The following is a 27,963-nucleotide window of genomic DNA, read 5'->3' as shown; positions in this document are numbered from 1 at the left end:
ACCAATTGCTCCACCTCTGTACTAGCTCAGTTTCTCTAGCAACTTAACTGCTCTCTGCTAACTGCTCACTGTCAGGGAATCAGTTTACAGACAGCTTCAATGACACAAACACATATAAAAGGAAAGTTTGGTAAAAAGATTTTGGTACTTACAGACCTTAGGGATGCCCAGCAGGCCTCCTGCACAGAAGAAAGATAGATGGAGAAGAGTGGCGACCAGCAACCTATACTGAGGGACTAGGTTGTGAGTTGCTTCAAGGTGGCAGACAAATGCCTGGATGGTGCATTTAAAGGAAGCCCAGTCTAGGGAGGGGAGGGGAAGGGTGCTTTTTAGTTTTTATCAGTATTGTAAGCTGGTACTCTTTGGGCATGGTAAAGAATTAACTGGAAATTGTGTCAAAAGTGAACTAACTGGAAATCTTGTTCCTGGGATTAACGTCAAGTTTACATTAAACATAGATAGGACAAATGCTCATGTTAGGGTTGTTTTTAAAACTGAAGTGTTTTATAAAAGCTTTTAAGCGCCCCCCCAGCTCTTCTGTGATAATAAAAACTTAAGTATGACGTAATTTATGTTAAACTTGCCATTCAGAACCGAGATCATTTTCTATTAATTAATTTTGTCCTTTTAGCCATGACAGAGAAACTGTACCTGTGAAACATCAATGTAATGGTTTTCCAAAGAAGACTTGCAGAATAAACTCTCTAGTTTACATGAAAATGTGAACTGGGGAAACCTCATATGGCCCCACCACTACATGAGCTTTAAATAGCTGCTGAGAGAGAAAGAGAGTCAGTCTTCTCAAAGGATAAAATAAATAGGTTATTAAGTTATAGTAGTCAGCCTTAAGCACACGGACATACAAGCAATGTTAATTAGACTCATTAGAGTGTACCTGTGTGTGACATATATGTGATGATTATTAAAGAGATCACATATTTAAGGAGGAGATACAGGAAGGATTGGAGTAGGAAGGTGGAGAGGTAGAAATGATGTAAATACAGTACCTATACAAAATTCTCAGAAAAAAATCCTGATCAGTTCATCATGCTCCAATGGAAGGCCACACACTAGTGAACACATAGGCAACACAAATAGGAATTGATGAGTGAGGAGAAATTAAAAAGAACTCAAAGTTATAGCAATAAGGAAGGGTGGGTAGACCTGAGGAGAGTTGAACAAAGTTAAATAAAGTCAAAACACATTGTACAAAATTCTCAGAGAAGAAAAAGATTTTAAAACTACGTTTTGTTCTTCTGTCAAGACTGGTTTTTATCCATAGGAGGCTTCTCCTTTTCTGACAAGAAGAGTGGGGGTAAGGAAGGTAAAAGAGAGAAACTGGAAGGAGAGAAGCTGCAATGATATAAAGTAAATAAAACAATTTTTGTTCTTTGACAATTCCATATATGCATATAATATGTTCTGGACACCCCCTTACCCATTCTCTTGCTTCCTTCCCATCCACACCACCTCTTTACTCCTTACTAATCTCCTTCCCATATTTACTAGTTTTTGTTTTGTTTAGTGTCAGCTATAGAGGGGGAGATGGTCACCTGGCCCTACCACTTACTCCTGATCTACTGGCATCTAACAGACTGAAGGAGAGAGGGTGTCACAGTATCCATTGCGTGCTCATTGTGGAGCACGCCAGGCTATACCTCCAAACTCAGAGCCACACAGACAGCTCTGGTTTAACTCTGAGATTGATTTTAACCTTCTGCCCTCTCCTCTCTTCCTCCTCTCTGTTGATGCCCCCACCGATAAATATCTCTCATACCATCTTGTTCTCTTATGCTCTGTCCCTCCCTTCTCTTTCCATTCTTCACCCTCTGACCTTCTTAACACCTTGCTCCTCACAGCCATCCCCTTGGGAGCACTCTCATTATCTGCCCTTTTCCTACTTCCTTCCTTCTTTTTTTTTTTCTTTTCTTTTACTGGATATTTTATTTAATTTCAAATGTCATCCCCTTTCCCAGTTTCCCCTCCGGAAACTCCCTATTCTAACTCCCTTCTGCCTGCTTCTATGATCTTCCTTCTTCTTTCTCCAATCTTTGTTCCCTAGTCAGCAGAACCCTGAGGAAAAAAAGCAGGCCTGAGATCAAATGCTGGCTCCAGAGACCTGAAGATAAACCACCAAGCCCCTGCCTGATATGGTTTCCATACAAAATGCCACCACAGGCACATATGCATTTAGTTCCCAGTTGATGCTACTGTTTCAAGAGACTATGGAACTTTTAGGTAGCAGGACCTAGTTGGAGGTTGTACGACCACCTGAGTGGGCCTTCCACATTGCAAACCCCTATCCTTTCTAGTCTAGCTCTGTGTTCATGGGATGATTAACAAACTACACAGACAATTCCAGCTCCCTATGATGGGACCCCAGCACTATGCCTTCCCAACAATGATGGGTTTATATCCTTAAACAATGGGTCAAAGGAAATCCTCTCCTTAAGTTGATTCTGTCAAGTGTTCTGTCACATCTGTGTAAAATAGTCTTTGAGCTCAGATCCCTCACCTTGACAGTAGGCAAATGACTCTCATGTTCAAATGGCAAATGTGGAGCCTACCCTAGGACTCAGCTACACACTAAACTTGCCTCTCACCCCAATCTCCTGTTCACTTCCTCTCCTGTTTTCTCTTCCTCTCTCCTCCTTAGCTAAACACACAGCACTGACATAAGTAAGTTGTAATGTCTTATGTTACTCTTTGTTAATTTCTTAGAGAAATGGCTACTTAATTTAGCAGAGTCACAGGCTATTGCCTGTAGATAAGGACTTTACCCTAACAATTTCTGCAAAAATAAAATACAAAACAAACAAACAAAGAAAGAAACAAACAAAAAAACACCAATTACTTAACTTGCCAGGGTCTCAAGATCATTGCCTACAGAATGGGTATTATGTTACTTCTGGTTAATTTCTCCAGAAAACACTTAACTAGCCCAGGCCTTGAGGTTGTCATCTGTAAACTGAAGATAATAGTATCTGTCTCAGGGTATATTTCACTTACAACCTATCTTACATTGAATAAGCAACATCTTTGTATAAACTGTTAATCTTACCAGTTATTACCAGGTGGTGGTAAAAGTCAAACAGGGCCTCAGTGAACCTGGAGAAGACCAAGATGTGGCCCAGTGTAATGCAGGATTCTGGGCCTAGACCCTTTTACCTCAGAGGTCAGTATTTCGACCAATGATTATTCACTGCCATCTTTTGGTGTCCCTTGTCTCAGTGGGCATCATTCTAACCTCTCCCTTCATGATCTCATAGCCCAGTACCTGTGTGCACATCTGTCTACATGTTCAAGTCCTCTTTATGTGAGAACAATAGTAATAGTAGATGAGCATATCCCCCTGAATCATGTTATTCATTTTTTTTCACATCTGTAAAATCCTCCTTCCCTTTTAAGGATATATATATATATATATATATATATATATATATATATAGAGAGAGAGAGAGAGAGAGAGAGAGAGAGAGAGAGAGAGAGAGAGTATATATGTATACTCTAATAAGGTTACAGCATCAACATTTTGAGAGACATAAACAATTCAACACCCAGAAGTCTTTTATGTTTATTGAGTCATCAGGAAGAGTAAAGTTACATTGTTTGTAGTAAAATGGACAGACCTGGAAGCCATCACTTACAACCTACCAACAAACAGTAAGTGCCTCAGGAAGGAGGCACTGAGGCAGCAGATAAGACAAGAAAGGTAAGTATCACCCTGAAGCAGGTTGAAGGGAAGATCTTGAGGGAGAATGCAAGCCACAACAGCATGGTGGGAAGCAGAGCAATAAGGGATGCATCGAGGTGACACAGGATACAGGAGATGATGAGGGACTAGTCAGTGCATCATCAATCTGTTGGAAAAGGAGCAAGCACTTACAGAACCTGTCTTCTCAGAGTTATTTGGGTTTTTTTTTTATTGCTCTGAAGAGATGGGTCATGATTTAAGCTAAGGTCTATCCTTTTACAGAAAAAAAAAACTGAGTAAAAAAAAAACTGGGTATAAAATGAGCAGATACAGAATGAGAGAAAAATTTATGTGGCTTTGGTCTCAATCACTACATTTGTTTTAGCCACATGGATGTTAAACAGGGTGGTCAACATCTGATGATCAAGGAGTTGTACTTCAGCTTTAGGGTCCCCGAGGCACCTGAAGAACATACTTTGCCTCTTTTAGCTCTGGTGACCCATTACTCTGAATAATGTTGTCAAAGATACCATCTAGGTCTCTGGAGATTGTTCAGTTATAATAGCTAAGGCAAATGCAATTTTTCTGAGTTGTTGAAGGGAACAGAGAGCATCAAGGTCAGGTTGACAATTGGACCCTGGTAAAGCAGTAGGTCCACAGTGCCCTGAAAGCTGCAGTTCTTCTACACAAAGAGACAGCTGATGGTGGATTTTGGAAGGAGCACAGGTGGTGGGTCCACTAATACATGCCAACACTGCAAGTAGTACCTGGAAAAAACGAAGTCATTATTGATCTATGCAGGTAGCCTTGCCAGTGGGAGAAGGCTAGAAGATCTGGAGCCATCTATAGACCACAACATGGGTTCAAAAAAAGACAGGTAGTTCTTCCACAAGAAAACTTAGATCTAATCCCACCTCCATGGCTTAAGAGGCATTCCCATTAACTATGCTATTGTGTAAGTATTTGTGTATCTAATCATGTCAAATCTAGGGGCAACTGTTTATATCTAGGTCAACTGCTTAGATCCAAGAAAGGAACTAACTATTACATCAAATATTAGACCTGTCAGAATTCACATCATATTTCATTCCATATTTTCTGTATCTTCACACTGAGCCACCAATAACATCTTTCTTCTTGCTTATTTAACAAGTAAAGTCATTCTACTCCAATTCTTTGCATGCGGTTCCCTTTTATATGGAATTCTTCATATGACACCACAGACTCTTTCCTCGTGCTCTGCAACCCTGATTCACCCAGTTCACAATTTTTAAGTGCTTGATATCAAAAAACAAAAACAAAAAAACAACTTCACTGCCTGTAAGCAAAGGCAGGTGTGAGAAACTATGTTCTGCACTGCCATGTGACATGCTACCCACAGTGGCAAAGAGGGTCCCACCATCAAAAGAGTGACAACTCCTTCCAGGTTAAAGAAAACCACAAGAGTCTGAGAGAAGGAGCAGGTCCTCAAAAGATAAGCTCATTTTGGACAGGACTGCTGCTACAATCATGAACTCACAGCATCTGGAGTTATCTGTACAAGATAAAACCAGTCAATAGCCCTAATGGGTTAGGGAGGAGCACCTAATCACACACCCCCCACAGGAGGAACTATTTACAAATTGATAACTTCTTGGGAGAGAGTCTATTTTCTTAAGGGCTATCATCCTGGGAGGTCTATGAACCAAGGTCTTATGGACAACTCTCACACCCACACGAATATTGCAAACACCAAATGAACTATATGGGTTATTAAAAAAATATGACATGAAGTCTGGAGGAAGATCTTGAGGTATCTGGGAAGAATTGGAGGGTGTTTCTCAGACTAAATATGATTAAAATGCATTATATACTTGTATGAAAAGAGCATATGATGCATTTGCAGAAGACCCAGGTTTGATTCTCAGCACATACATAGCAGCTTGCAACCATCTGTAACTTTAGTTCAAGGAAATCTAAGGCCCTCTTGAGCCTCTGCAGCACACATGGTACATATGCATATATGCATGGGAAAATACTTATGCGTATGAGATAAACAAATCAAACTTTAAAATTAAGATGGTTACAAACTTACCTAACCTACTATAAGCACACATCCTGTGAAATCTTTATAAAGGAAAGCTGAGACTCAAACTGGCTGCATCAATCTGATCTGCCATCACAAACTAAGCCTTGGCTCTGAACTGGAAGCTTCTGGCTGCATCAATCTCATCCGCCATCACGCACTGTGATAGTTTGTATATGCTTAGCCCAGGAATTGGCCCTATTTGGATGTGTGGCCTTATTGAAGTATGTGTTTCACCATGGGCATGGGCTTTAAGACTCTACTCCTAGCTGCCTGGAAGTTAGTATTCTGCTAGCAGCCTTCAGATGAAGATGTGGAACTCTCAGCCTCTATTACACCATGCCTGCCTGGATGCCACCATGATCCTGCCTTGATAATGGACTGAAACTCTGGACCTGTAAGCCATCCCCAATTAAATGTTGTCCTTATAAGACTTGCCTTGGTGATGGTATCCATTCACAGCAATAAAACCCTAACTAAGACATAGACTAAGCCTTGGCTCTGAACTGAAAGCTTCTGGCTGCATCAATCTGATGTCCCGCCACACAATAAGCCTTGACTCTGAACTAGAAGCTTCTACAGAACACCCACTGATCACATATGGGACATGGGGATGTTTGGGGTCAGGATGTAGGAGGATAAGACAAAGATGGAACTTACAAGGGATCCTTAATCCTTATGTATATTGTGGGATATCTTGATCTCCATGGCCTGAGAGCCTTGGGATTCCTGCACCGTGTCTCCCAAGCAGGCCTTCTTGTTCACCCTTGGGAAGTTCCCAGGATTCCTGAGAGTGGAATGAAAAGCAGCTCTGAATGTCATGTGATAGACATTTCTGAGACCAGCAATGAGTGAGGGCTCATTGTCAGTTGTCAAGGGCTGTGATGGAGTGGTCATTCAGTGAATACTCTTTGGTTGTTGGAAAACCCTCAGTAATCTGGTCCCCTGGGCAGCCTCAACAGCCATAGCAACCTAGTCCACACTGCTTTCTGCATCAGGAAGACACTCACTTCAGCACTATTCACTGTCTTCTCCCCTACACAGATGCAAGCTAAAGTGGGAAGAGTGGTTTCTCCCTTCACATAACTTTATTTTTAGGACAGAGGATGAAGCCCAGAGTCTCATATATACTAAACAAGTACTCTACCATTGAGCCACACCCCTAATCACTTATTGCAGGACTTTAGGGTGGGAATCTACAATTGAACCACACCCCCAGCCCCTCATTGAGGGATTCTAAGCAGGGCCTCTATCACTAAGCCATATCCCCAACACTTCACTGGGGATTCTAGACAAGAGTCCTATCACTTAAATACCGCCCTCCAGTCCCTCTCTAAGGGATTCTAGACAGGGGCTCTACCCTTAAGGCAAACCCTCTGCCACTCACTGAGGTAGACATCAATTGACAACCATACCCACAACCCTCATATCAGATTACTGAACTTAGCTCTGAAACTAGATCCAACTCAGAATTCAAAGCAGCTGTAGCCTGACACTTACCCAGCCACTTTCTTCATCTCATGAAGGATATTCATTTTGTTTTTCTGCACATTCTCCTTGGATACCCTCAGCAAATCTGTCACCAGGTCTGGTGTGTATGAGTCGGATAGTTTTATTGTCCTATATTTTTTTCTCCATGTCTCAAAATCATCTAAAAAAAACCAAACCAAGAAAAACAGGTCAAATTAAGATTGTTTCCATTTATGTCCAGGAATGCTAAACTATTTCTGTACCCCAAATTCAGCTGGCACACCATATGGCTGCTATAAAGAGGTATTGGTTTATACTGCTTTATGCAATAAAGCATATGTTTTACTATCTATTCTTCATACCATCACAAAAAAAAGAGAATGTCTCCTTTTCCATAGTAACCTGTATTATCTGGAGCTATGGCTGATACAGGTGAATAATGAATATCTGTTTTAAAAAAGTACAAAAGAGGGCTGATAAAATAGCTCAACAGTTAGCCATAACAGCTACTCTTCGAGAAGACATAGACTCTGCTTGCAGCACTCAAATGGTGGCTCACAGCTATCTATAACTCCAGTTCCAGAGGATCTGATGCCTTCTTCTGGCTTCATCTGGCAACAGGCATACACATGGTAATCAAACATACATGCACACAATATACCCATACATATAAAATAAAAATAAAACATCTTTTAAAAAATAATAGAAAGAGAGCAGGAATACTAGCTGGGGTTGGTGGTGCACACCTATCATTGTAATACTTAGAGACCAAGGCAGGAGGATTGTGAGTTTGAGCTGAGGCTAAGCTGCATAGTGAGACTCTGTCTTAACAATAAAATTAACAAGGGCTTGGAAATAGCTTAGCAAAACTCATATTGCTCTTTCAGGGGACTGAACTTTGGTTCCCAGCACCAGTGTCAAATAATTCATAACCATCTGTAATTCCAGCTCAACAGGATCCAATGTCTCTCTCCTCTGAGCATCTACACTCACATGCACAAACAGACCAACACAAATACACATAACTAAAAATAATTTTTAAAATAACTTTAAAACAAAAAAGGGGAACAGTAGAAAGAAACAGGTAAAGCCATATGTGACTCAGGGATGTAATCTCAGCACTTAGAAAGTTGAAAGACCACAGCAGCTGGGAACCCACCAGGAACCCACCCCCTCCTACCCCCCCTCCAGAAAAGCCCAGCAGACTCTGGACCCATTACCCCCAAAGGCCCCAACCCCTGAATTCCACTCCCTTTCCAGCCTGCTTCTGCTGGGGCAGATCACCAGCTGGTCTGCTCCTCTAAAGATATCATGGTCTGAAAGCCTCTCAGAGTTTCACTGCACACAGGGCAATAGACCCCACAGTCTGAAGGCATCCCAGGAACAGCTACATGCAGGGTAACAGCTTGACTGCTCCTCTGAAGATCCAACAGCCTGAAGACCTCCCAGCAGATCTGCTTCATGCAGCTCAACAGATCAGCAGTTTGACTGCCCCTCTGAAGACCCCACATCTGAAGGCCTCCAAGGAGAGCCTCTGTAGACAGTGCAATAGGTCACTGGTGTACATGCACCTCTGAAGACCCTACATTCTGAAGACCTCACATGAGGTCTGCTACAGCCAGGACCACAGGCCTCTCAGGAGACCTGAAGCAAACCCGAGACATAGGAGGAAGGCTCCAGACAGAGACACCCAGACCAGCTAACACCAGAGATAAACAGATGGCAAGAGGCAAGCATGAGACCATAAGCAACAGAAGCCAATATACTTTGGCATCATCAGAATCCAGTTCTCACACACAGTAAGCCCCGAATACACCAATACACCTAAAAAACAGGAAGCTGACCTAAAATCCTATCTCATGGGAATAATAGAGTCCTTTAAGGATGAGATAAATAACTCACTGAAAGAAATACAGGGAAACACAAGTAAATAAGAAGAAGCCCTTAAAGAGGAAACAAATAAATCCCTTAAAGAAATGCAGGATCAAACAGATAAAGGAATTGAACAAATCAGCCTAAGACCTAAAAGTGGAAGTAGAAACAATAAAGAAACACCAGGAGGCAAACCTGGAAATGGAAAATCTAGGAAAGAGGTCAGGAATTACAGATGTAAGCATCACCAACAGAATAGAAGAGATAGAAGAGAGTTTCAGATATAGAAGATACCTTAGAAGAGACTTACAGTAAACCCCTAACCAAAAATATCCAGGAAATCCAGGACACAATAAAAAGATCAAACCTAAAAATAATAGGAATAAAGGAGAGCAAATATTCCCAGCTCAAAGGACTGGAAAACATCTTCAACAAAAATCACATAAAAGAAAACTTCCCCAACCTACAGAAAGAGATGGCCATAAATGTACATAAAACCAATAGATTTGACCAGAAAAGAAAATCTTCTCATCACATAATAATCAAAACACTAAATGCACAGAACAAAGAAAGAATATTAAAAGATGTATGGGGAAAAGACCAAGTAATATATAAAGGCAGATTTATCAGAATTACACCAGACTTCTCAACAAAGACACTAAAAGCCAGAAGAGCCTGGACAGAAGTCATGTACACCCTAAGAGAACACAAATGCCAGCCAAGGATCCAGCAAACCCCTCAATCAAAATAGATGGAAAAACAAAACATTCCAGGAAAAAAAACAAATTTAAACAGTATCTTTTTATTAATCCAGCCCTACAGAGGATACCACAAGGAAAACTCCAACACAAGGAGGGTACCTATACCAAAGGAAAAACAAGGTATTCATTATCTCACAACAAAGCCAAAGGGAGAGAATCACAGGTACATAATACCACCTATAAGAACAAACATAACAGGAACTAACAATAATCTGTCTCTAGTATCTCTCAATATCAATGGACTCAATTCTCCAATAAAAAGACATAAGCTAACAGACTGGATATGCAAACAGGATAGAGCATTTTGCTACATACAATAAATAAGCCTCAATAACAAAGACAAACACTTCCTCAGAGTAAAAGGCTGGAAAAAAAGTCTTCTAAGCAAATAATCCCAAGAAACAAGCAGGAATTACCATCCTAATATCCAATAAAATAGACTTTCAACCAAAAGTTATCAAGTAAGATGGGGAAGGACATTTCATATTCACCAAAGAAAAAATACATCAAGAGAAAGTCTCAATTCCGAACATCTATACCCTAAATGAAGGGCACCAACATTCATAAAAGAAACTTTACTAAAGCTCAAAACACACATTGAACCCCACACAATAATACTTCAACACTCCACTCTCGCTACTAATGGACAGGTCATTGAAACAAAAACTAAACAGAAGCACAGTGAAACTAATACAGGTTATGAACCAAATGGATTGAACAGATATATACAGAACATTTCACCCTAAAATAAAAGAATATACCTCCTCAGCACCTCATTGAATCCTCTCCAAAACTGATCATATAATAGATCACAAACAAACCTCAAATAATACAAGAAGACTGAAATAATTCCATGTATCCTACCAGATCACCACAGATTAAGGCTAGACTTCAATAACAACAAAAACAACAGAAAATCCATATACCCATAGACTGAACAACTCTCAACTCAATGATAACTAGGTCAGGGAAGAAATAAAGAAACAAATTAAAGACTTCCTGGAATTCAATGAAAATGATGACACAGCATAACAAAACTTATGGAATACAATGGAAGCAGTGCTAAGAGGAAAATTCATAGCACTAAGTGCCCTGGTAAAGAAATTGGAGCGAGATCCTATACTAGCAACTTAAGACACACCTGAGAGCTTTTGAACAAAAAGAAGCAAACACACCCAAGAGGATTAGAAGGCAGGAGATAGTCAAACTCAGGGCTGAAGTCAACCAAATAAAAACAAAGAGAACAATACAAAAAAATCAACAAAACCAAAAGTTAGTTTTTTGAGAAAATGAAATCCCCTTAGCCAAAATAAAGGGCCCAGAGACAGTATCCAAATTAACAAGATCAGAAATGAAATGGAAAACATAACAGAAACTGAGGAAATTCAAAAACATCATGAGATCCTACTGCGAAGGCCTATACTCAACAAAACTGGAAAATCTAGATGAAATGGATGATTTTCTAGACAGATACCACATACCAATGTTAAGTCAAGAACAGGTAAACTATCTGAACAGGCCCATATCCCCTAAAGAAATAGAAGAAGTCAATAAAAATCTCCCAACCAGATGGCTTTAGCGTAGAATTTTACCAGACCTGCAAAGAAGAGCTAATACCACACTCCTCAAACTATCCATGATATAGAAACAGAAGGAACACTATCAAACTCATTCTATGAAGCCACAATTACTCTGATACCTAAACCACACAAGGACCCAACAAAAAAAGAGAACTTCAGAATGTTGAGGCAAAAATACTCACTAAAATTCTAGCAAACCAAATCTAAGAATACATCAAAACCATTATTTACCATGATCAAGTAGGCTTCATACCAGAGATACAAGGTGGGTTCAATATATAAAAATCCATTAACATAATCTACTATATAAACAAACTCAAAGAAAAAAAAATCACATGACCATCTCATTAGAAGCTGAAAAGGCATTTGACAAAATATAACATCCATTCATGTTATAAAGAACTATTATAAAGAACAGGAATCCAAGTCTCATACCTAAACAGAATGAAAGCAATATACAGTAAACCAACAACCAATATCAAATTAAATAGAGAATCCCACTTGAAGCAATCCGACTAAAATCAGAGACAAGACAAAGATTTCTAGTCTCTCCCTATTTATTCAATATATACTCAAAGTTCTAGCTTAGAGCAATAAAAAACAAAAGAAGATCAAGTGGATAAAAACTGGCAAAGAAGTCACTATTTGCAGATGATATGATAGTACATATGAGCTACCCTAAAAATTCTACAGTTGATAAACAACTTCAGCAAAGTGGCTAGATATAAAATTAACTCAAATAAATCAGTAGCCTTCCTGTATATAAATGATGAACAAGCTAAGAAAGAAAATAGAGAAACAACACCCTTCATAAGAGTCACCAATAGCTAGGCAGGGGTGGTGAATGCCTTTAATCCCAGCATTTGGGAAGCAGAGACAGGCGAATTTCTGAGTTCGAGGCCAGCCTGGTCAATAGAGTGAGTTCCAGGACAGCCAAGGCTACACAGAGAAACCCTGTCTTGAAAAAAACCAAAAACAAACAAACAAAAGAGTCACCAATAATATAAAATATTCTGGGGTAACTCTAACCAAACAAGTGAAATATCTGTATGACAAGAACGTCAATTCTCTCATGAAAAAAAAATTGAAGAAGACCTCAAAAAATGGAGCGATCTGCCATGCTCATGGATTGAATAGAATTAACATAATGAAAATGCCCATCCTACCAAAAGTAATCTACAGATTCAACACAATCCCCATCAAAATTCTAACATAATTCTTCAAAGAAAGAGAAAGAGCAATTCTAAAATTCATCTGGAAAAACAAAAAGCCCAGAATAATAAAAACAATTCTTAACAATAAAAAAATTTCTGGGGACTTACCACCCCTGACCTCAAGCTATTCTAGAGAGCAATAGTAACAAAAATTGCATGGAATTGGTACAGTGACAGATACGTTGATCAATGGAATAGAATTGAAGACCCAGAAATAAAACCACACAATTAAGGACACTTGAATTTTTATAAAGAAGCCAAAAATATACAATGGAAAAAAGAAAACATCTTCAATAAATGGTGCTGGTCTAACTGACAGTCTGTATGTGGAAAAATGAAAATAGACCCATTTTTGTCACCTTGCACAAAACTCAAGTCCAAGTGGATCAAGGACCTCAACATAAAACCAGATATACTAAATCTAATAGAAGAGAAAATAGGAAATAACTTCAAATTCATCAGCTACAGGGCGAGGAGGGAGATTTCTTAAACAGAACTCCAATGGCTCAGGCTCTAAGATCAAGAATTGACAATTATATAAAGAACTCAAGAAGGTAACCTCCAAAAAAAAAACCCAATCAAAAAATGGGGTATAGAACTAAATAAAGAATTCACAACAGAGGAATCTAGAATGGCTCAGAAGCATCTAAAGAAATGTTCAGAGTCCTTAGTCATCAGGAAAATGCAAATCAAAACAACCCTGAGTTTCCACCTTACATCAATCAGAATGGCTAAGATCAAAAACTCAGGTGACAGCAGATACTGGTGAGGATGTGGAGAAAGAGGAACATTCTTCCATTGGTAGTGGGATTGCAAACTTGGACAACCACTCTGGAAATCAATCTGGAGGTTCCTCAAAAAACTGGAAATAGATATACCTGAGACCCAGCTATACCACTCTTGGGAATATACCCAAGAGGTGTCCCACCATGCCACAGGGGCATGTGTTCCACTATGTTCATAGTGGCCTTAGTTATGATAGCCAAAAACTGGAAAAATCCCAGATGCCCCCAAAGGAAAAATGGATACAGAAACTGTGGTTCATTTACACAATGGAATACTATTCAGCTATTAAGAAGGAGAACATCCTGAGTTTTGCAGGCGATGGATGGAACTAGAAAATATCATCCTGAGTGAGGTAACTCAGACCCAAAAGGACATGCATGGTATGTACTCAATAATAAGTGTTTATTAGTCAAAAAGTACAGAATGTCCAGGATAAAATCCACAGAACTCAAGAAGGTTAACAATCCAAAGGGCCCAAGTGAGGATGTTCAATCCCACTTGGGTGGGAGAAGAAAGCAATTCCAGGGGGCAGAGGGAGGGAGATACCTGGGGAAAAGAGGAAAGGGGGAGGGGAAAGGGGGAACATGATCAGATATGGGGGGATCAGAAGGGAAAAGAAGTGAAGCCCTGAGGGCCAGCAGGAAGAATGGAAACAGGCAACCTCAGGAGGAAGGAGGTGGGAGGATTCTCTAGAATGTACCAGAGACCTTGGAGGTGAGATATGCTCGGGACTCAAAGGGAGGAATCTTAGATGAAATGCCCAACAGTGGGGAGAGAGAACTTGTAGACTCCACCTCCAAGAGAAGGACAGGGCATCAAGTGGAGAGATGAGGTTGCCATCCCACAGTCAAAAACTCTGACACAGAATTGTTCCTGTCTAAAAGAACTGCAGGGGCAAAAGCAGAGAAGAGACTGAGGGAAAAGAGGTTCAGTGACTGGCACAAATTAGAATCCATCTCAAGGGGAGGCTCCAAGGCCTGACACTACTACTGATGCTATGCTGTGCTTACAGACAGGAGTCTAGCATTGCTGCCCTCTGAGAGGCCCAACAAGCAGCTGAAAGAGTCAGATGTAGATACTTACACCCAAACAATGGACAGAAGCCAGGGACCCCTAGGGATGAATTAGGAAAAAGCCGGAAAAAACTGAGGAAGAGGGAAACCCCATAGGAAGACCAGCAGTCTCAACTAACCTGAACCCCCAATTTCTCTCAGATACTGAGGCACCAACAAAGCAGCATACATGAGCTGGTCTAAGGCCCCCAACACATAAAAAGCAGAGGCCTGCCTGGTCTGATGTCAGTGAGAGAAAATGCATCTAACCCTCAAGAGACTTGAGGCACCAGGGAGTGGGAAGGTTTGGGGAAGGGGGGAATATCCTCTTGGAGATGGGGGAGGAGGAATGGGATGAGGAGCAGTCATAGGGTGGACTGGGAGAGGGATAACAACTGGACTGTAAAAAAAAAAGATTAAAGAATAATGATAATAAAAAAGTTGAGAGAATGGGATCCTGAGTTCAAAGTTACCTAGGTTGATAATAGTGAATCCCTATCTATAGAAAGAAAAACAATAGGCTTTATACTATATCCCTTAAAAGGAATCCCACTCTGAAAGCAAGAGTGGTAGAGAGGTCCAGAGAGTCCAGTCTGGTAAATATAGCAGGGCTGAGACTAACAGGATCACCATGGTACATGCTGAGCCACACCCAGGACAATATAATGAATGTGGATGTCCAGGCGGAAGAAACAATACATTCAGCTAGAACACAAATGTCCCAATAAAAAGAGGAAACAGAAAGAAATGTCCTAAACAGAAACTAAAATATAACACCCTTTTGGAGGCCACAGGATAGAAGTATGAGGCTTCCTACTCGTTCTCTCGAGCTTTAGGTGTTGAAATGTGGATCAAGTGTCCCTAAGATATAGCACTGCCTGCCCAGTCCCACAACTCCTTACCCTGTTTTATTCACACACCTACCTCCACAGTTGTCCTTGTTGAACAGAGTAAAGTGCATGACAACAGGTCCTGTTTCCCCTCTGAGGATGTAGCAACTCGCTGGGGCTTTGGCCCATTCCTTCAACTGATCCTCCTTCACTTTAGGAAAGGGGATTTCATGGCATTGGCAGTAGTCTGCTGTGGCCCTGATGGTCTGAGAAGGGGCAAATAAGTGGCCTTGAGACACACTGAAATCTCAGCAAAGACCTCAGGAGTAGGATAAAAAAGTACAAATTCATTGGGGGTTTGGTTTGTTCTGAAGACATCTTGTATTCAATGAGGGCCAATGAACAGTTTCTGCAATGGTTAAGGATAACCTTGGGGTCTGTATAAAGGTCAGTGTGCTCAGTTGAGGCGACACTCACAAATATTCAGAATCAGTCAATCTTATTTCCTCTCTGAGAGACTTCCTATTTTTTATTAATTTATTTCTTTATTCACTTTAAATCACAATATCAGAACCCCCAGTCCCTCTCACACTTCCTTTCCCCATTCTCCTCTGAGAAGGGGGAGCACCGCCTGAGTATTATACACACACACACACACACACATACACACACACACAAACATACACACACACACACACACATACACACACACACCCTGAACATCAAGTCACTGTAGGACTACAGGTATGGTCTTCTCACTCAGCCCAGACAAGGGGCCCCAGTTACAAGAATGGGTTCCACAAGCAGGCAACTAATTCAGAGACAGCCCCTGCTCCAGTTGTTGGAAGACCAACATGAAGACCAAGCTCCACATCTGCTACATATGTGAAGGGGGGGCAGGGGAGGTTCTAAGTCCAGTCCATGCTCATTCTTTGGTTGTTGGTTCCGTCTCTGGGACACCCCCCACACACACAAGGTTCCAGGTTATTTGGCTGTGTTGGGCTTCCTGTGAAATACCTATCCTTCAATCATTTCCCCAACTCTTCTACAATTCCATATAATGTTTGGCCATGGATCAGATGATCAGAACCAGCCACTCTCATTTCTTCTCTTAGAGACTGTTTAACATCTACCTCATTGGGAGAGTTAAATGGTGACAAAGCCAGTTTCCAGTACTGAACAACAGATTGGAAAGTGAGCCACGGAATTCCTCTTAAGTAGCCTGATTGTTAGAATGGAAGCAAGTCAGTTAGCTTTCTACTGCTGTAGGGAATACCCAAGACATACACCAAAGACAATCAGCTTACAAAGAAAAAAGGAAAAGCTTTCAGGCCCTGATCAGTTAGCTGTCCAGTGGAAATGTATGACAGAGCAAAACTGCTAATGTCATAAGTCAGGGAGCAGAAGGAAGAAGAATCTTGCCGTCCTTTGAGAGAATAAGCCCAGTGTAGACACCTCCCAAAAGACCGGTGGTTCTCAATCTGTGGGACTCGACCCCTTTGAGAATTGAGTGACCTTTCACAAGGGAAGCCTAAGACTATTAGAAAACACAAATATTTATATTCTATTTATAACAATAGCATAATTACATTTATGCAGGAGCAACAGAAATAGTTATGGTTGGGGGTCACCAAAACATGAGGAACTGTATTAATGGGTCACACCATTAGGATGGGTGAGGACCACTGCACTAGTTGCATCTCCTCAGTATTCTAACACTCCCCAACCTCTACACCAAAAGAACTAAGTTCTGAGGTACACCTCATATCCAGCAATAGCAGTCAGCCAAGAGAAACATAAATGTAAAATACAAATCTTTACCAGGAGCAATACAGATAAACAGATATTGACATTTTCCACCAACCCTGATGATCTGAGATTGATCAAATATAAATATATTTTTAAGTTTGTGTGTGCATTTCATAAGAAATGCCTATTATGTTAGTGTGGATAACTAACCCTAACATTCATATATATGCATATGTATGTATACATGTGTGTGTGTGTCTGTGTATATATCTAATATATATGAATAACATAAATGGAAATATATATACACATACATACATATATGTATATATATGTATATTTATATATATACCGAATGCACTTATTTAGTATGTATTATGTGTGTGTCATCAGAAGACAATTTATGACATCCACCACATGAGTCTGTCTAAAGGACTGAACAAGCACCTTTACCTGCTGAGCCATCTTGCCAGTCTGTAAAAATCTTACAGCTTTATAAATGTATGATACTTATGTGTGTCCATGCATGATGTTAGGGGAAGCATGCATGACATAGTGTCCTGAGACCACAACTGCCTAAATCCACTTCACAGCCAGACTCTGAGCTCTTCCTGCACAACTCTATTGCTGCACAAGGCCATCTCAAATACAGAAAAGTTTCTTTTCAATTACCTCTAATGGGTCCCCATCACTGAAGTCAAATGAGAGGATGAGGTGAGCTTCACGCACAGGAGACAGAACAAGTGGGTAGGGAGTGTTGATGGCCAAACCAGCATCCACCAGATGGAGAAACTCCCGGCTGCACATGGTCTTATCTGCAATGTTACCTAAACCCAGGAAAAGAACTTGTCTAATCTAAAGCCAGGATATAAGAATAGAAAGCAGTTTATACAGACAGAACTGTTGTCTCAGAGAGGTGATCAGGGACCCATGTTCAGCTAGAGTTCAGTTCTGCCATTGTCTAGACATGGTTTGAGTGTGCTCCTCAGAGACTCATGCACTGGAAGCTTGGTCAGCAGTGTGAAGTGTGGAGATGGAGGAATCCTTAGAGAAGGGGCTTAGTGGAAGGTGGAAGCACCAGGCTTAGAAGCAATTTGTGTTTCATTGAATAAACTCTGGAAAGAGCAAATTATTTATACCATTAGTCCCATCTATCCATGACTAAGTCCCTTGTCCATGTGGCTGCTCCATCACAGTATGTTGCAACCAGTAGCACTCTAATCAGAGGGTGAATAGATGGGGCCATTATATCTTCGAACGTTATGAGTTAAATAAACCTCTTTTCTTTATAAAGTACCAAGCCTTGGGTGTTTTGTTATAACCATTGAAAACAGAGTGATGTGACTTCTCAAGGCATGAATTGTGCTGACCAAGCTAACAACATTGTGGAACTCATCTTCCTAGGAAACTTACCTTTTCCTAAACTACAAAGGCATCAAGACACACAAAGATGTTCATGGTAGGTAGTGTTATCAAAAAAAAAAAAAAAGAGTGGTGGATGAACTTTAAATGTTTGGGGATTGGTATAGTCTAGAAAGAGGACATTCATACAACAAGAAGACAGAAGGTGGTTAAATCTATAAAGCAGCCTTGGAGTAGCCCGTAGGCCCATGTCTATTCTATGAAGAATGTCTGTTCATTCTTTGAATGAAGGATGTCAGATCATGAAAGGAAAAACTGTGGTGGATGTCTACATCTTTTCATGGTTGGAGGAAAACACCAACATTTCAAGAACTTTACCATGCCTTCTATTGATATTGAAAAGACCACATGTCTCTCACTGTGAACTGATACCATGGAGAAGTTCTGCCACTCTGTCCAATGAGCACCATGCCCACCCCTGCACTTCCAGGAAAAGGATGAGCTGAGATATTCCCCCATATTCTCAACAGCCTACTCCAGCCCATGAGAGATTAGAAAGATGAAAAGAGGAACATTCTCACCATGTTTATAGAGGAAGTTGTAAACAGTTCCCCAACGCCACTTGTTAACACACTTCCGAGTTTCGTTCAGAAAAACCAAATAGTCCGAAATTGAACCTGGCCACAGAAATCAAAAGGTACAAAGTAAGCATCATGGAGTAGCACATGCTGTCACTGCTCTAAAGTCCTGTGGTAAAGCACTGACATTTGTAATGACAGAGTTTAAATTAAGTGTGGAAGACCCACAGACAAACCAAAGATAGACATTCTCTCTATTCTGTCTGCCCCACCCCACCCCCTCTGCTTCCTCACACTCCTTCTGCTATAGTAAACAAACTGTGAGTCAAAATGAAGCAATCTAAGTTGCTTCTGCCATGTACTTTGTCACAGAAGTAAGAAAATGTAATGGACACCAGTGGGGACAAGAGAGGAGGGGTCTGATAGTGCTGGTATTTACTCCTGATCGAGTTCTTCACACTGTATGTGATGGGCTCTTGTGTCTTCTTGAAGTAATCCAACAGATGGTCCAGAAACTGCTCCTTCTTCTCTGGGGAGGTCTCATTCCAATTCTGGATGATCTCAGCCATCTCTTCGCTAAACTCACCTGCCCCAAGAAACTCAGGTGATTACCTGCTCAGGACAGACATGTACCACCTGCTGACAGCCACTGTTTGGCCTGGTCTATCTCATCTCTTGTGGTGACCTGGCAGTGGCTATGTCATAGAGCAATTTCCTCTGAGAAAAAAAAAAAAAAGAAAACATGCCATCCTTTAGCGAAGCCTATGAAAACCCAGGAAGTACCAGGGCAGCAGGGCTCACTGGCACACACATTCAATTGTAGATGGGGTAGTGAACTAGAAACAAAAAAGGCCACACCTCTGTACAGGCTACCTGCCTGTTTGGCCACAACCTCTGGCCCCCGCCCCCGTGTGCAGGCTACCTGCCTGTTTGTCCACAACCTCCCCGCCAACCCCGGCCACTTTCCTTATGCTCTCCTTCCCTGTGAACATCCTCACAGGAATTTGCAAATGTGGCCTCATGCACAAACCTGTCTCAGTACCCAGAACCTGCTGAAGGGCACAGAGCTTATCCTTGATGCTGGGGTCATCCTGATCTGTGACATAAGCCATCACTAAATCGAAGAGCATTTCATCCATCGCCATCCTTGGTGCTTCTGAGTAAGTCACTGTTCTAGTCCCTGTTAAGAAATAAAAATGCCACCAACAAGAGGGTAGCACTACCATCATTGATCATTGCCTTTCCTGACACTGTTGTGTGTACTCAACCCACCTTCCATGTGTTTTACTTGCGAAGGCTCCCACCAGCAATTCCTTACAACTTGAATGGTCCTCCCAGGCCCACTTGGCTGCCAAGTAGCATATACAGAAGCCTACCTCCCTCATTCAATGTGGCACATGAACACTCAAGATAGGGCTTCTCCTGGAACATTAAGGAACACACACACACACACACACACGCGCGCGCACACACACACACACACACACACAAACAGACACTCACACCCTTTCCAGTCCAGGTTTCTCTGTCAGCCCAGGATCCTCAGTTGCCTCATCTGTCAAAAAATGTCTATGATGGGGCTTGGGTGATGGCTACATCTGTGTGTGTGTGTGTGTGTGTGTGTGTGTGTGTGTGTGTGTGTGTGTGTGTGTATGTGTACATGTGTGGAGACCTTTTTTCTATCACTTTCTCTACCTTGTGCGAATATGGAGTTTATTAATTCGACAGAATTCTCAAACATTAGGATCTGAGTTCAGATCTCCAATATCCACTAAAGTGGCATACAACTGTAATCCCAGCAATGATGGTGGACACAGGAACATCCTAAAGACTTCTGGGACAGTCAGTCTGCCCTATTAATAAACTCCCTGTTCACATAAGGTAGAGTGATAGAAAAAGGCACCAGACATCATCTTCAAGCCTCTCTATACATGTGCATATATATACATGCATCACACATATGCACATAAATATACACATGTGTGTGTACACATATACGCTCACACACACACAGCACATTGAGCAGTTGAGGTAAAGACAGCACTTCACAAGGCGACAATGAGCATAACCGTGACATTTTGAGACCTATGGTTGGTTTGTGCAACTTCTTATCCATGTCCTTATTAGTGATTCACCATAACCAGGGTGCTTACCGATAAGCGGACATTTTTGCTTCAATTTTCTCCAGAGGCCATAGAAATAGTCTGTAAGAGGGTAAAAATGCAGAATGTTTATCTGTACAAGACAGACTCTGGCTATAGCACTGAATATTTTATTTTTTCTTTTTAGGTATTTAAGACAGTGTGTCATATTAACTGGACTGGTCTCAAACTCACTACATAAATGAAGATGACTTCTGACCCTCCTGTTTCCATCCCCAAGTGCTGGGATCACAGCATACACTACCAGTCCTGTACTGAGTGTATCCAAAGCAAGTTTCCTCTATGGCTGCTCCTTTGTAGAATTGGCCACAATATACTAGAGCTTTGCTGATACTGAATCTCAAAACCTAACTCCATGCCTACCTTCCAAGTCTGCCTCTAGTGAACCCACATTGGTAACTTGAAATTGGATGGGGCAATACACACACTACAAACCAAGGCTTCTTCTGAAGAGCAAACCTAATTTACCTAAGAAAATAAAATATGACCCAACTTCCAAACTCAGCCAATGGGAGGCAACAAAGAGATACTCTTTTATTCTTTTTTCTTTTGTTTTTCTTTTGTTTTGTTTTGTTTTTTGAGATGGGGTTTCTCTGTATAGCCTTGGCTGTCTTGGAACTCTCTCTATAGACCAGGCTAACTCAAACTCAGAACCACCTACCTCTACCTCTGGAGTGCAGATATTAAAGGTGTGAGCCAACAAACCTGGCTCTACATTCATTGAATTTGCCTTTAACCAACAGCCATTTTCAAGGAGCACTGTTTAAAACACAGAGTATGGTTTGGCTATAAATTGGTATAAAGTGAAGAATGAATGCTTAAGAGTGTCTTATTTCAGTAATTACTATTACTTTTAGCAGCTACACTAAGGTAGGCAGCCTTGGAGGTCAAGAGAAACCTATATATATAATTCTTCTTCAGGATGTTCTTCTGCAGTGGTGGCACACGCCTTTAATCCCAGCACTTGGGAGGCAGAGGCAGGTGGATTTCTGAGTTCAAGACCAGCCTGGTCTACAGAGTGAGTTTCAGGACAGCCAAGGCTATACAGAGAAACCCTGTCTTGAAAAAACAAACAAACAAACAAACAAACAAAAAACCCTCTGTAACTAAGACCTTGAAGAAAGAAATCTTTTGTTTGATTTAGGGCCCTACTCAAGTTCAGCTCACAAAATGTCATCAAAATACTGCCTAGCACTGTGGTACTACATAAAGCTAACCATCTTTACCATGAAAGCTGAGCAAAGCCACAGCATTCCTGTCCACCATCTTTAACCAAGCTTTAGGTACCCAAATATATTCCCAACTTCCATTGTTCCCTCTTAAACTTTACCTTTAAAAGGAACATGCACAATAGTGAACATTTTACTCATTTTTTTCCCTTTTGCCATTTTTATGTGTGTGTCATTGATAGAAGCTAAATGAGGGGAACATATGTGTGAAAAGGTACACATCACATGTGTATGTGTGTGTTGTGTATGTGGAAGCTCACTGTTTATGCTGGGACTTATCCTCTATTGCTTACTACATTATTCAGGGCAGGATTTCCCACTCAAACCCAGAGTGAACCAATATATCTACATTAGTTGCTAGCTTGCTTGAAGGATTCCCATGCCTCTGTCATCTACGGCTGGATTTACAGGCAAGCTACCACGCCCATCTGGTATTTACACAGGATCTGGAGATCCAAACTCTGGTCCTCATACTTGCACAGCAAGTGCTTTAACCACTAAGCCACCGCTTTAGCGCTTCATCTTAAATTACATGTGCCCCAAAATGTGCCAGTTCTGAAATGATTTCCCAACTAAATACTCACAACCTCTCCAAATTAGTGCTCACACTTCCTTTGTTGGAAGAGGGGATCGCTTTTTCGTCAAGGCCTGACTCTACTTGCCCGTACTGGTAATAAGTAAGCCTCTTTTATCTATTGTTTCACCTCTTGGCTGTGGGTTTACCTTCACACTCACCAAGATGCACATTCATTCTTTCTGGTTACATTAAAGCTATTACATATTAGTCAGACATTATTACTATGGTCTAGGCTCTGCCCTAAGAACCTTACACACATTAGGCCATTTAAAACTCATCTCTAACACATGAGGCTGGCGATACTATTGTCTCCATTATAGGAGGCATTATGTCAATGAGCATTTGGTTAGCCAAAGTATATATCATACTGATCAGAGCTGTGATGTGGCTCCAGGCAAACTGCCATCCATTCATTCCTATATCAGTGCTCACTGAGTAGTGAGAGCAGGGAAGGAACTCAGCATTCTCATGACTCAGTCACTATTAAAAAAAAGCTCAAGTTGGAGACTGGAGAGATGGTTTACTTCCAAATGATCCAGATTCAATTCCCAGCAGCCCTATGGCAATTCAAAACAAGTTTAACTCCAATTCCAGAGAATCTGATGCTCTCTTCTGGCCTCTGCAACCACAAGGCACACATGTGGTACATAGACATACATGCAGACAAAACACCTACACACATATAAAAAATGATGCTTTGGGGTTGGTTTTGTTTGTTGTTTGTTTGTGGTTTTTGTTGTTGTTTTGTTTTGTTTTGTTTAGATAGAGTCCTTCTATGTAGTCCTGGCTGTCCTGGAATTCCCTATGCAGACAAGGTTGGCCTTGAACTCACACAGAACTCCTGTCACTGCCTCCAAAATGCTGAGATTAAAGATATATACCAACCATGCCTGGCAAAACAAATACAATTTTGAATTCAGGTGATTATACCATCCACACAATCCTTGTGATTGTGGTATGGATTATGTAATAGAACAGATAATAACTGCTAATGTTTCCTAGTGCTTTTACCACCAAGACTTCATTCTTAGCACTTTATAGGAATTCACTCTCTGAACCCTTACAACTACTGCTGTCATCATCAGTGTAGTATAGATGTTGCAACTGAGATAAAGGCTGCGTAGCTCACATGTAACTAAGGCACCCCACACACAGCCACTCTGCAGCCATCCTGACTGCCCTCATGGAGGCTTGAGAGATAGCAGTAATGTTTGGACAATGACAATACTTTCCTCTTCTGTCACAAGAAACTGCAGAGAAGTTTCTTTAAAAGAGATATCTCTAGGATTGGTCCCTGGAATCATCTCAAATACTCACCCAAAATATATTTCCTGATTTCTTCAATATCAGCAAGAGCACTTCCCCATAAACCTGTAAAAAAGAGAGAAATACAACTAAAACTTCTTCTAATTGAAGTGAACTAATAGGGTTGTACTATTACATTTCAACCCTGTTGCCTATAGTAGACAGAGGCAGAACTGAAATGTGAACAACAGTCAAGGGGTCAGCAGTTCTCAACACAATGGTAGCTCAGGGATGAAAATCCTGGAAATGAGAGGCAGAGTAGTTATAGCTAAACTGTAAATACATAAAAAGCTTCAAAAGACCCTAATCCAGTTATTAGTTGCAGATGATAGAGAAAAAGGCCAGTCTTGTTTCTATCTATGCAGAACTAGGCATACATGATGGACTTCATAATGTATCACAAAATTATATGACGACTGGTCATAGTGGTGCATGCCTATAATCCTACTATTTGGAAGATGGATGCAGAAGAATTAAGAGTTCAAGACTAGCCTCAGTCACACACTTTTAGTTCAAGATCAAAATGGAATATATAAGACCCAGCCTCAAAGGACTACAAAAATTATTTGCTAAATAAATGGATATATAACTCTACTTGAAATCCTAGTATATGCTGGTCACTGAACTAGTGTTTTAGATGTGAGACTGCACATAACTGCCATAGCCACATTGTAAATCTGTTTCTCAGAAGGTATAACCTTGGATTTAGCCATCTCTTTAAGGTGCCAGGTATCTGTCAGGTAAGGGAGTTCTTTAGAGATGTTTAAAGTGTTCTTCTAGAAGTCCAGACACCTCTCCTTTTCTCCTAGCAATGTAGGAGTAGGGCAGAGCTAGAATCTTTTTAGAGGTCATTGTTGTCCAACATCAACTTCCTACCTCCTCTGAATTCCATCTGATCCCTTACTTACCTCTCAGGTAAGTCAAGTCTCTCTCAGGCTCAGATCTAACCAGTTTTCCATTCTCAAATCTGCTTCCAAACTCTGAGATGGGGACATAAGCCCTAAGTGCAGGGTAGCCAGCATGATGAGGAGTGAATTCAAACCAGGAATCTGGGGAGGCAAAATGAGGGTAAACCACAAGCTCTAAGCCTGAAACAGCAGGTGTGTGTGTGGGGGAATCCATAGAGTATGGAATGCCAACCAAGAGACTACCATATAGCAATGGGCCAACTGATCTCAAATTATTGGGAATCCTTCGCCATGTGTCTAACAGCTTATTCAGAAGGAAATGAGTCATTGTTTAAAGAAAACTCTGTTTCTATTACTGCCCACCCCAATCTTGAGCCCTCATATCCACCTTTTCTTCCACTTCATAACTGCTGCAAATCTGGAATGTGGTAATGATGAAGACTCTAGACATACTATGACACGAGGGTAACCTGGGACACTGTGGAATCGATAAACTATGAACTATTTATTATAAGAAGGGAAAATCACATGGTCATTTTTATTCCAGAAATTTCCACCAGGTAGCTATGGAAGAAGGAGATGACATGGAGCAGGAAGACCAATGGGGAACTAATTATAGGAGCCCTCAAGAGAGGTGCTGATACTTGGTCCAAGATGTACTTAGGGTTGTGGAGAAGACAGTGATTGCAATGTGGAGGGTTGAGTCCATGATGACCAAAGGTCTCATTGGTCTTGAGAGGATGTTTGGAGAGAGTACAGCTATTCATATATTCTTGACTAAATTCTTCCTCTATGAGGGAAAACCATCCTCTTCAAACCAGTACATAGCTCAGGAGAGAAACATACAGAGTAGACAGGGTGGAAGGAACATCCTGGATGGCCATCCAGATTAGTCAAAACAACCCTGATAATTAATGGAGTGACAGATGTTAAGACCAAATTAACCTTACCCCTGGACTGCTGGGGGAGGATCTATGAAAAAGAGGAGGTCAGCCCTACCCACTTCAGTGGAAAAACCATACAAGGACTATGCTGATGAGTTTCAACCTTAAACCTGACATAGCCCAGAATACCTTCTAAAATGGTTTTACTGGCTAACAAAACAGGATAGTCTGTGGGAGAATTTCTTGATTTCTGATGTGGAAAAATCTAGCCCATTTTAAGTATCACTCATCCCTAGGCAGAATCAGTATATAGGGAGTGAAAGCAAGCCCAGAGCAAGCAAGTAAGGATCCACATATCTGTTCTGGACTGAGGAAGTGTTACATTGAGTTCCTGACTTGACTTCCCTGTAACAATGGGCATAACCTGGAATTGTAAGCCAAATGAACCCTTTGTTCCTAGGTTGCTTTTCACTACATTATCAAGGACCCATGCTAGGAGAAGAGAAATGCAGCAATAACGCCAGGAACTTCTCAGCTTAGGATGCTAGAGTGAGAACCTGGAACATTGCCTGATGGATATGGAGAAACAAGGACATACTTACTCATCAAGCAAATAAAGGCACCTTATATTAAGTAAACTGGATGAAAAGTTCTTGATCCCAGGGCAAGGACTGGATTGAAGCACAAATGGAATACTAGGAAAGCCACTAGCACTAGGGTAGTTATTGGAGTAGTTATTGAGTAGATGACAGGTAAGTACTAAAGAGTCATGCCATTACATCTCCAACCTGGGTCCCTCTCCTAGTTAATGTTACAGCTTCCTTCGTCATCCAAAACAAGTGTCTGCCCTCTGGTGTTTTCCTAAAACTGCTGTTTGCTCTTCTATGATCTGAACATCCTATTCTGAAAGCCCCTTTTTCATGAGTCCCTTGCTTCCTGGCCTCCCAAAAGGCAGTCTAGGGGAAACATCCAAACATCCCACTTATCCATACACACATTCCTTGTTCACTGCCTTTCGTTCTCTTGCTACCTCCCCTCCCCTTCACTTTTTTGCTTACTCTGAGTTTTTCTCTCCTTCCAATCAGCCTGAAGGTCTTCATCAATGGCTGCAAAGATAGGATAGGGCAGCACTCCTTCATCCACTTGCTTCCTTAGGCTGGACAAATTCGAATCCTGAAGCTTTGGAAAAAAAAAAAACACTACCCAGATTAAATAAGGCATAAGCACATGGTTTAAAAGAATATGGCTTTTGATTGAGTTGTTTGGTTTTTTGGTGATTAACTTCTTGAGTTCTTTACATATTTTGAATATTACTCCTCTATCAGATATTGAGTTAGTTAAGAACTTTTCCCATTTGGTAAGGTGTCAATTAGTTTTATTGACTATGTATGTACTTTGGCTTACAGAAGATTTCCAGTTTTATGAGGTCCCATTTATCGATTCTTGATCTTAGAGCATGAGCTATTGGAGTTCTGATTAAGAAAACTTCCCCTATGTCAATGAGTTCAAGCCTCTTTCTCACTTTTTCTTCTATTAGATTCTGTGAATCTGTTCTTATGTTGAGGTCCTTGATCCACTTGGACTTGACCTTTGGCGAGGTGACAAATATGGGTCTATTTTTATTCTTCTACATACAGACAGCCATTAATTGAAGATGCTTCCGTTTTTCCATTGTATATTTTTGGCATCTTTGTCAAAGATCAAGTGACTGTAAGTGTGTGGTTTTATTTCTGAGTCTTCAATTGTATTCCATTGGTCAACGTGTCTGTCTCTGTACCAATACCATGCAGTTTTTATCATTAGTGCTCTATAGTAAAGCTTGAAGTCTTGAAGTCTGAGGTGGTGATTCCCCCCAGATGTTCTTTTATTCTTAAGAATTGTTTTT

General features: G+C 40.9%; 1 protein-coding gene across 1 annotated transcript in view; it reads right to left on the bottom strand.

Annotated features, from left to right (window-relative positions):
• Positions 1-3,554: 3,554 nt before the first annotated feature.
• The window catches only part of Pla2g4c (phospholipase A2 group IVC), a 43,613-nt gene continuing 19,204 nt past the window's right edge, over positions 3,555-27,963 (bottom strand). Inside the window, exons 5-16 of the mRNA XM_031384103.1 lie at positions 27,137-27,257; positions 25,195-25,335; positions 24,299-24,352; positions 21,167-21,217; positions 20,044-20,193; positions 19,453-19,599; positions 19,017-19,112; positions 17,746-17,900; positions 15,419-15,590; positions 7,260-7,410; positions 6,420-6,546; positions 3,555-4,461 (exon numbers count right to left, since the gene is read on the bottom strand). Coding sequence (XP_031239963.1) covers positions 6,429-6,546; positions 7,260-7,410; positions 15,419-15,590; positions 17,746-17,900; positions 19,017-19,112; positions 19,453-19,599; positions 20,044-20,193; positions 21,167-21,217; positions 24,299-24,352; positions 25,195-25,335; positions 27,137-27,257 — 1,356 coding nt within the window. The 3' untranslated portion in view covers positions 3,555-4,461; positions 6,420-6,428. The remainder of the gene's footprint in view (positions 4,462-6,419; positions 6,547-7,259; positions 7,411-15,418; positions 15,591-17,745; positions 17,901-19,016; positions 19,113-19,452; positions 19,600-20,043; positions 20,194-21,166; positions 21,218-24,298; positions 24,353-25,194; positions 25,336-27,136; positions 27,258-27,963) is intronic.

Source organism: Mastomys coucha, unplaced genomic scaffold (assembly GCF_008632895.1).
Source record: "Mastomys coucha isolate ucsf_1 unplaced genomic scaffold, UCSF_Mcou_1 pScaffold21, whole genome shotgun sequence".
In the NCBI taxonomy this organism is placed as follows: domain Eukaryota; kingdom Metazoa; phylum Chordata; class Mammalia; order Rodentia; family Muridae; genus Mastomys; species Mastomys coucha.
This window is presented reverse-complemented; position numbering and strand designations above follow the sequence as displayed.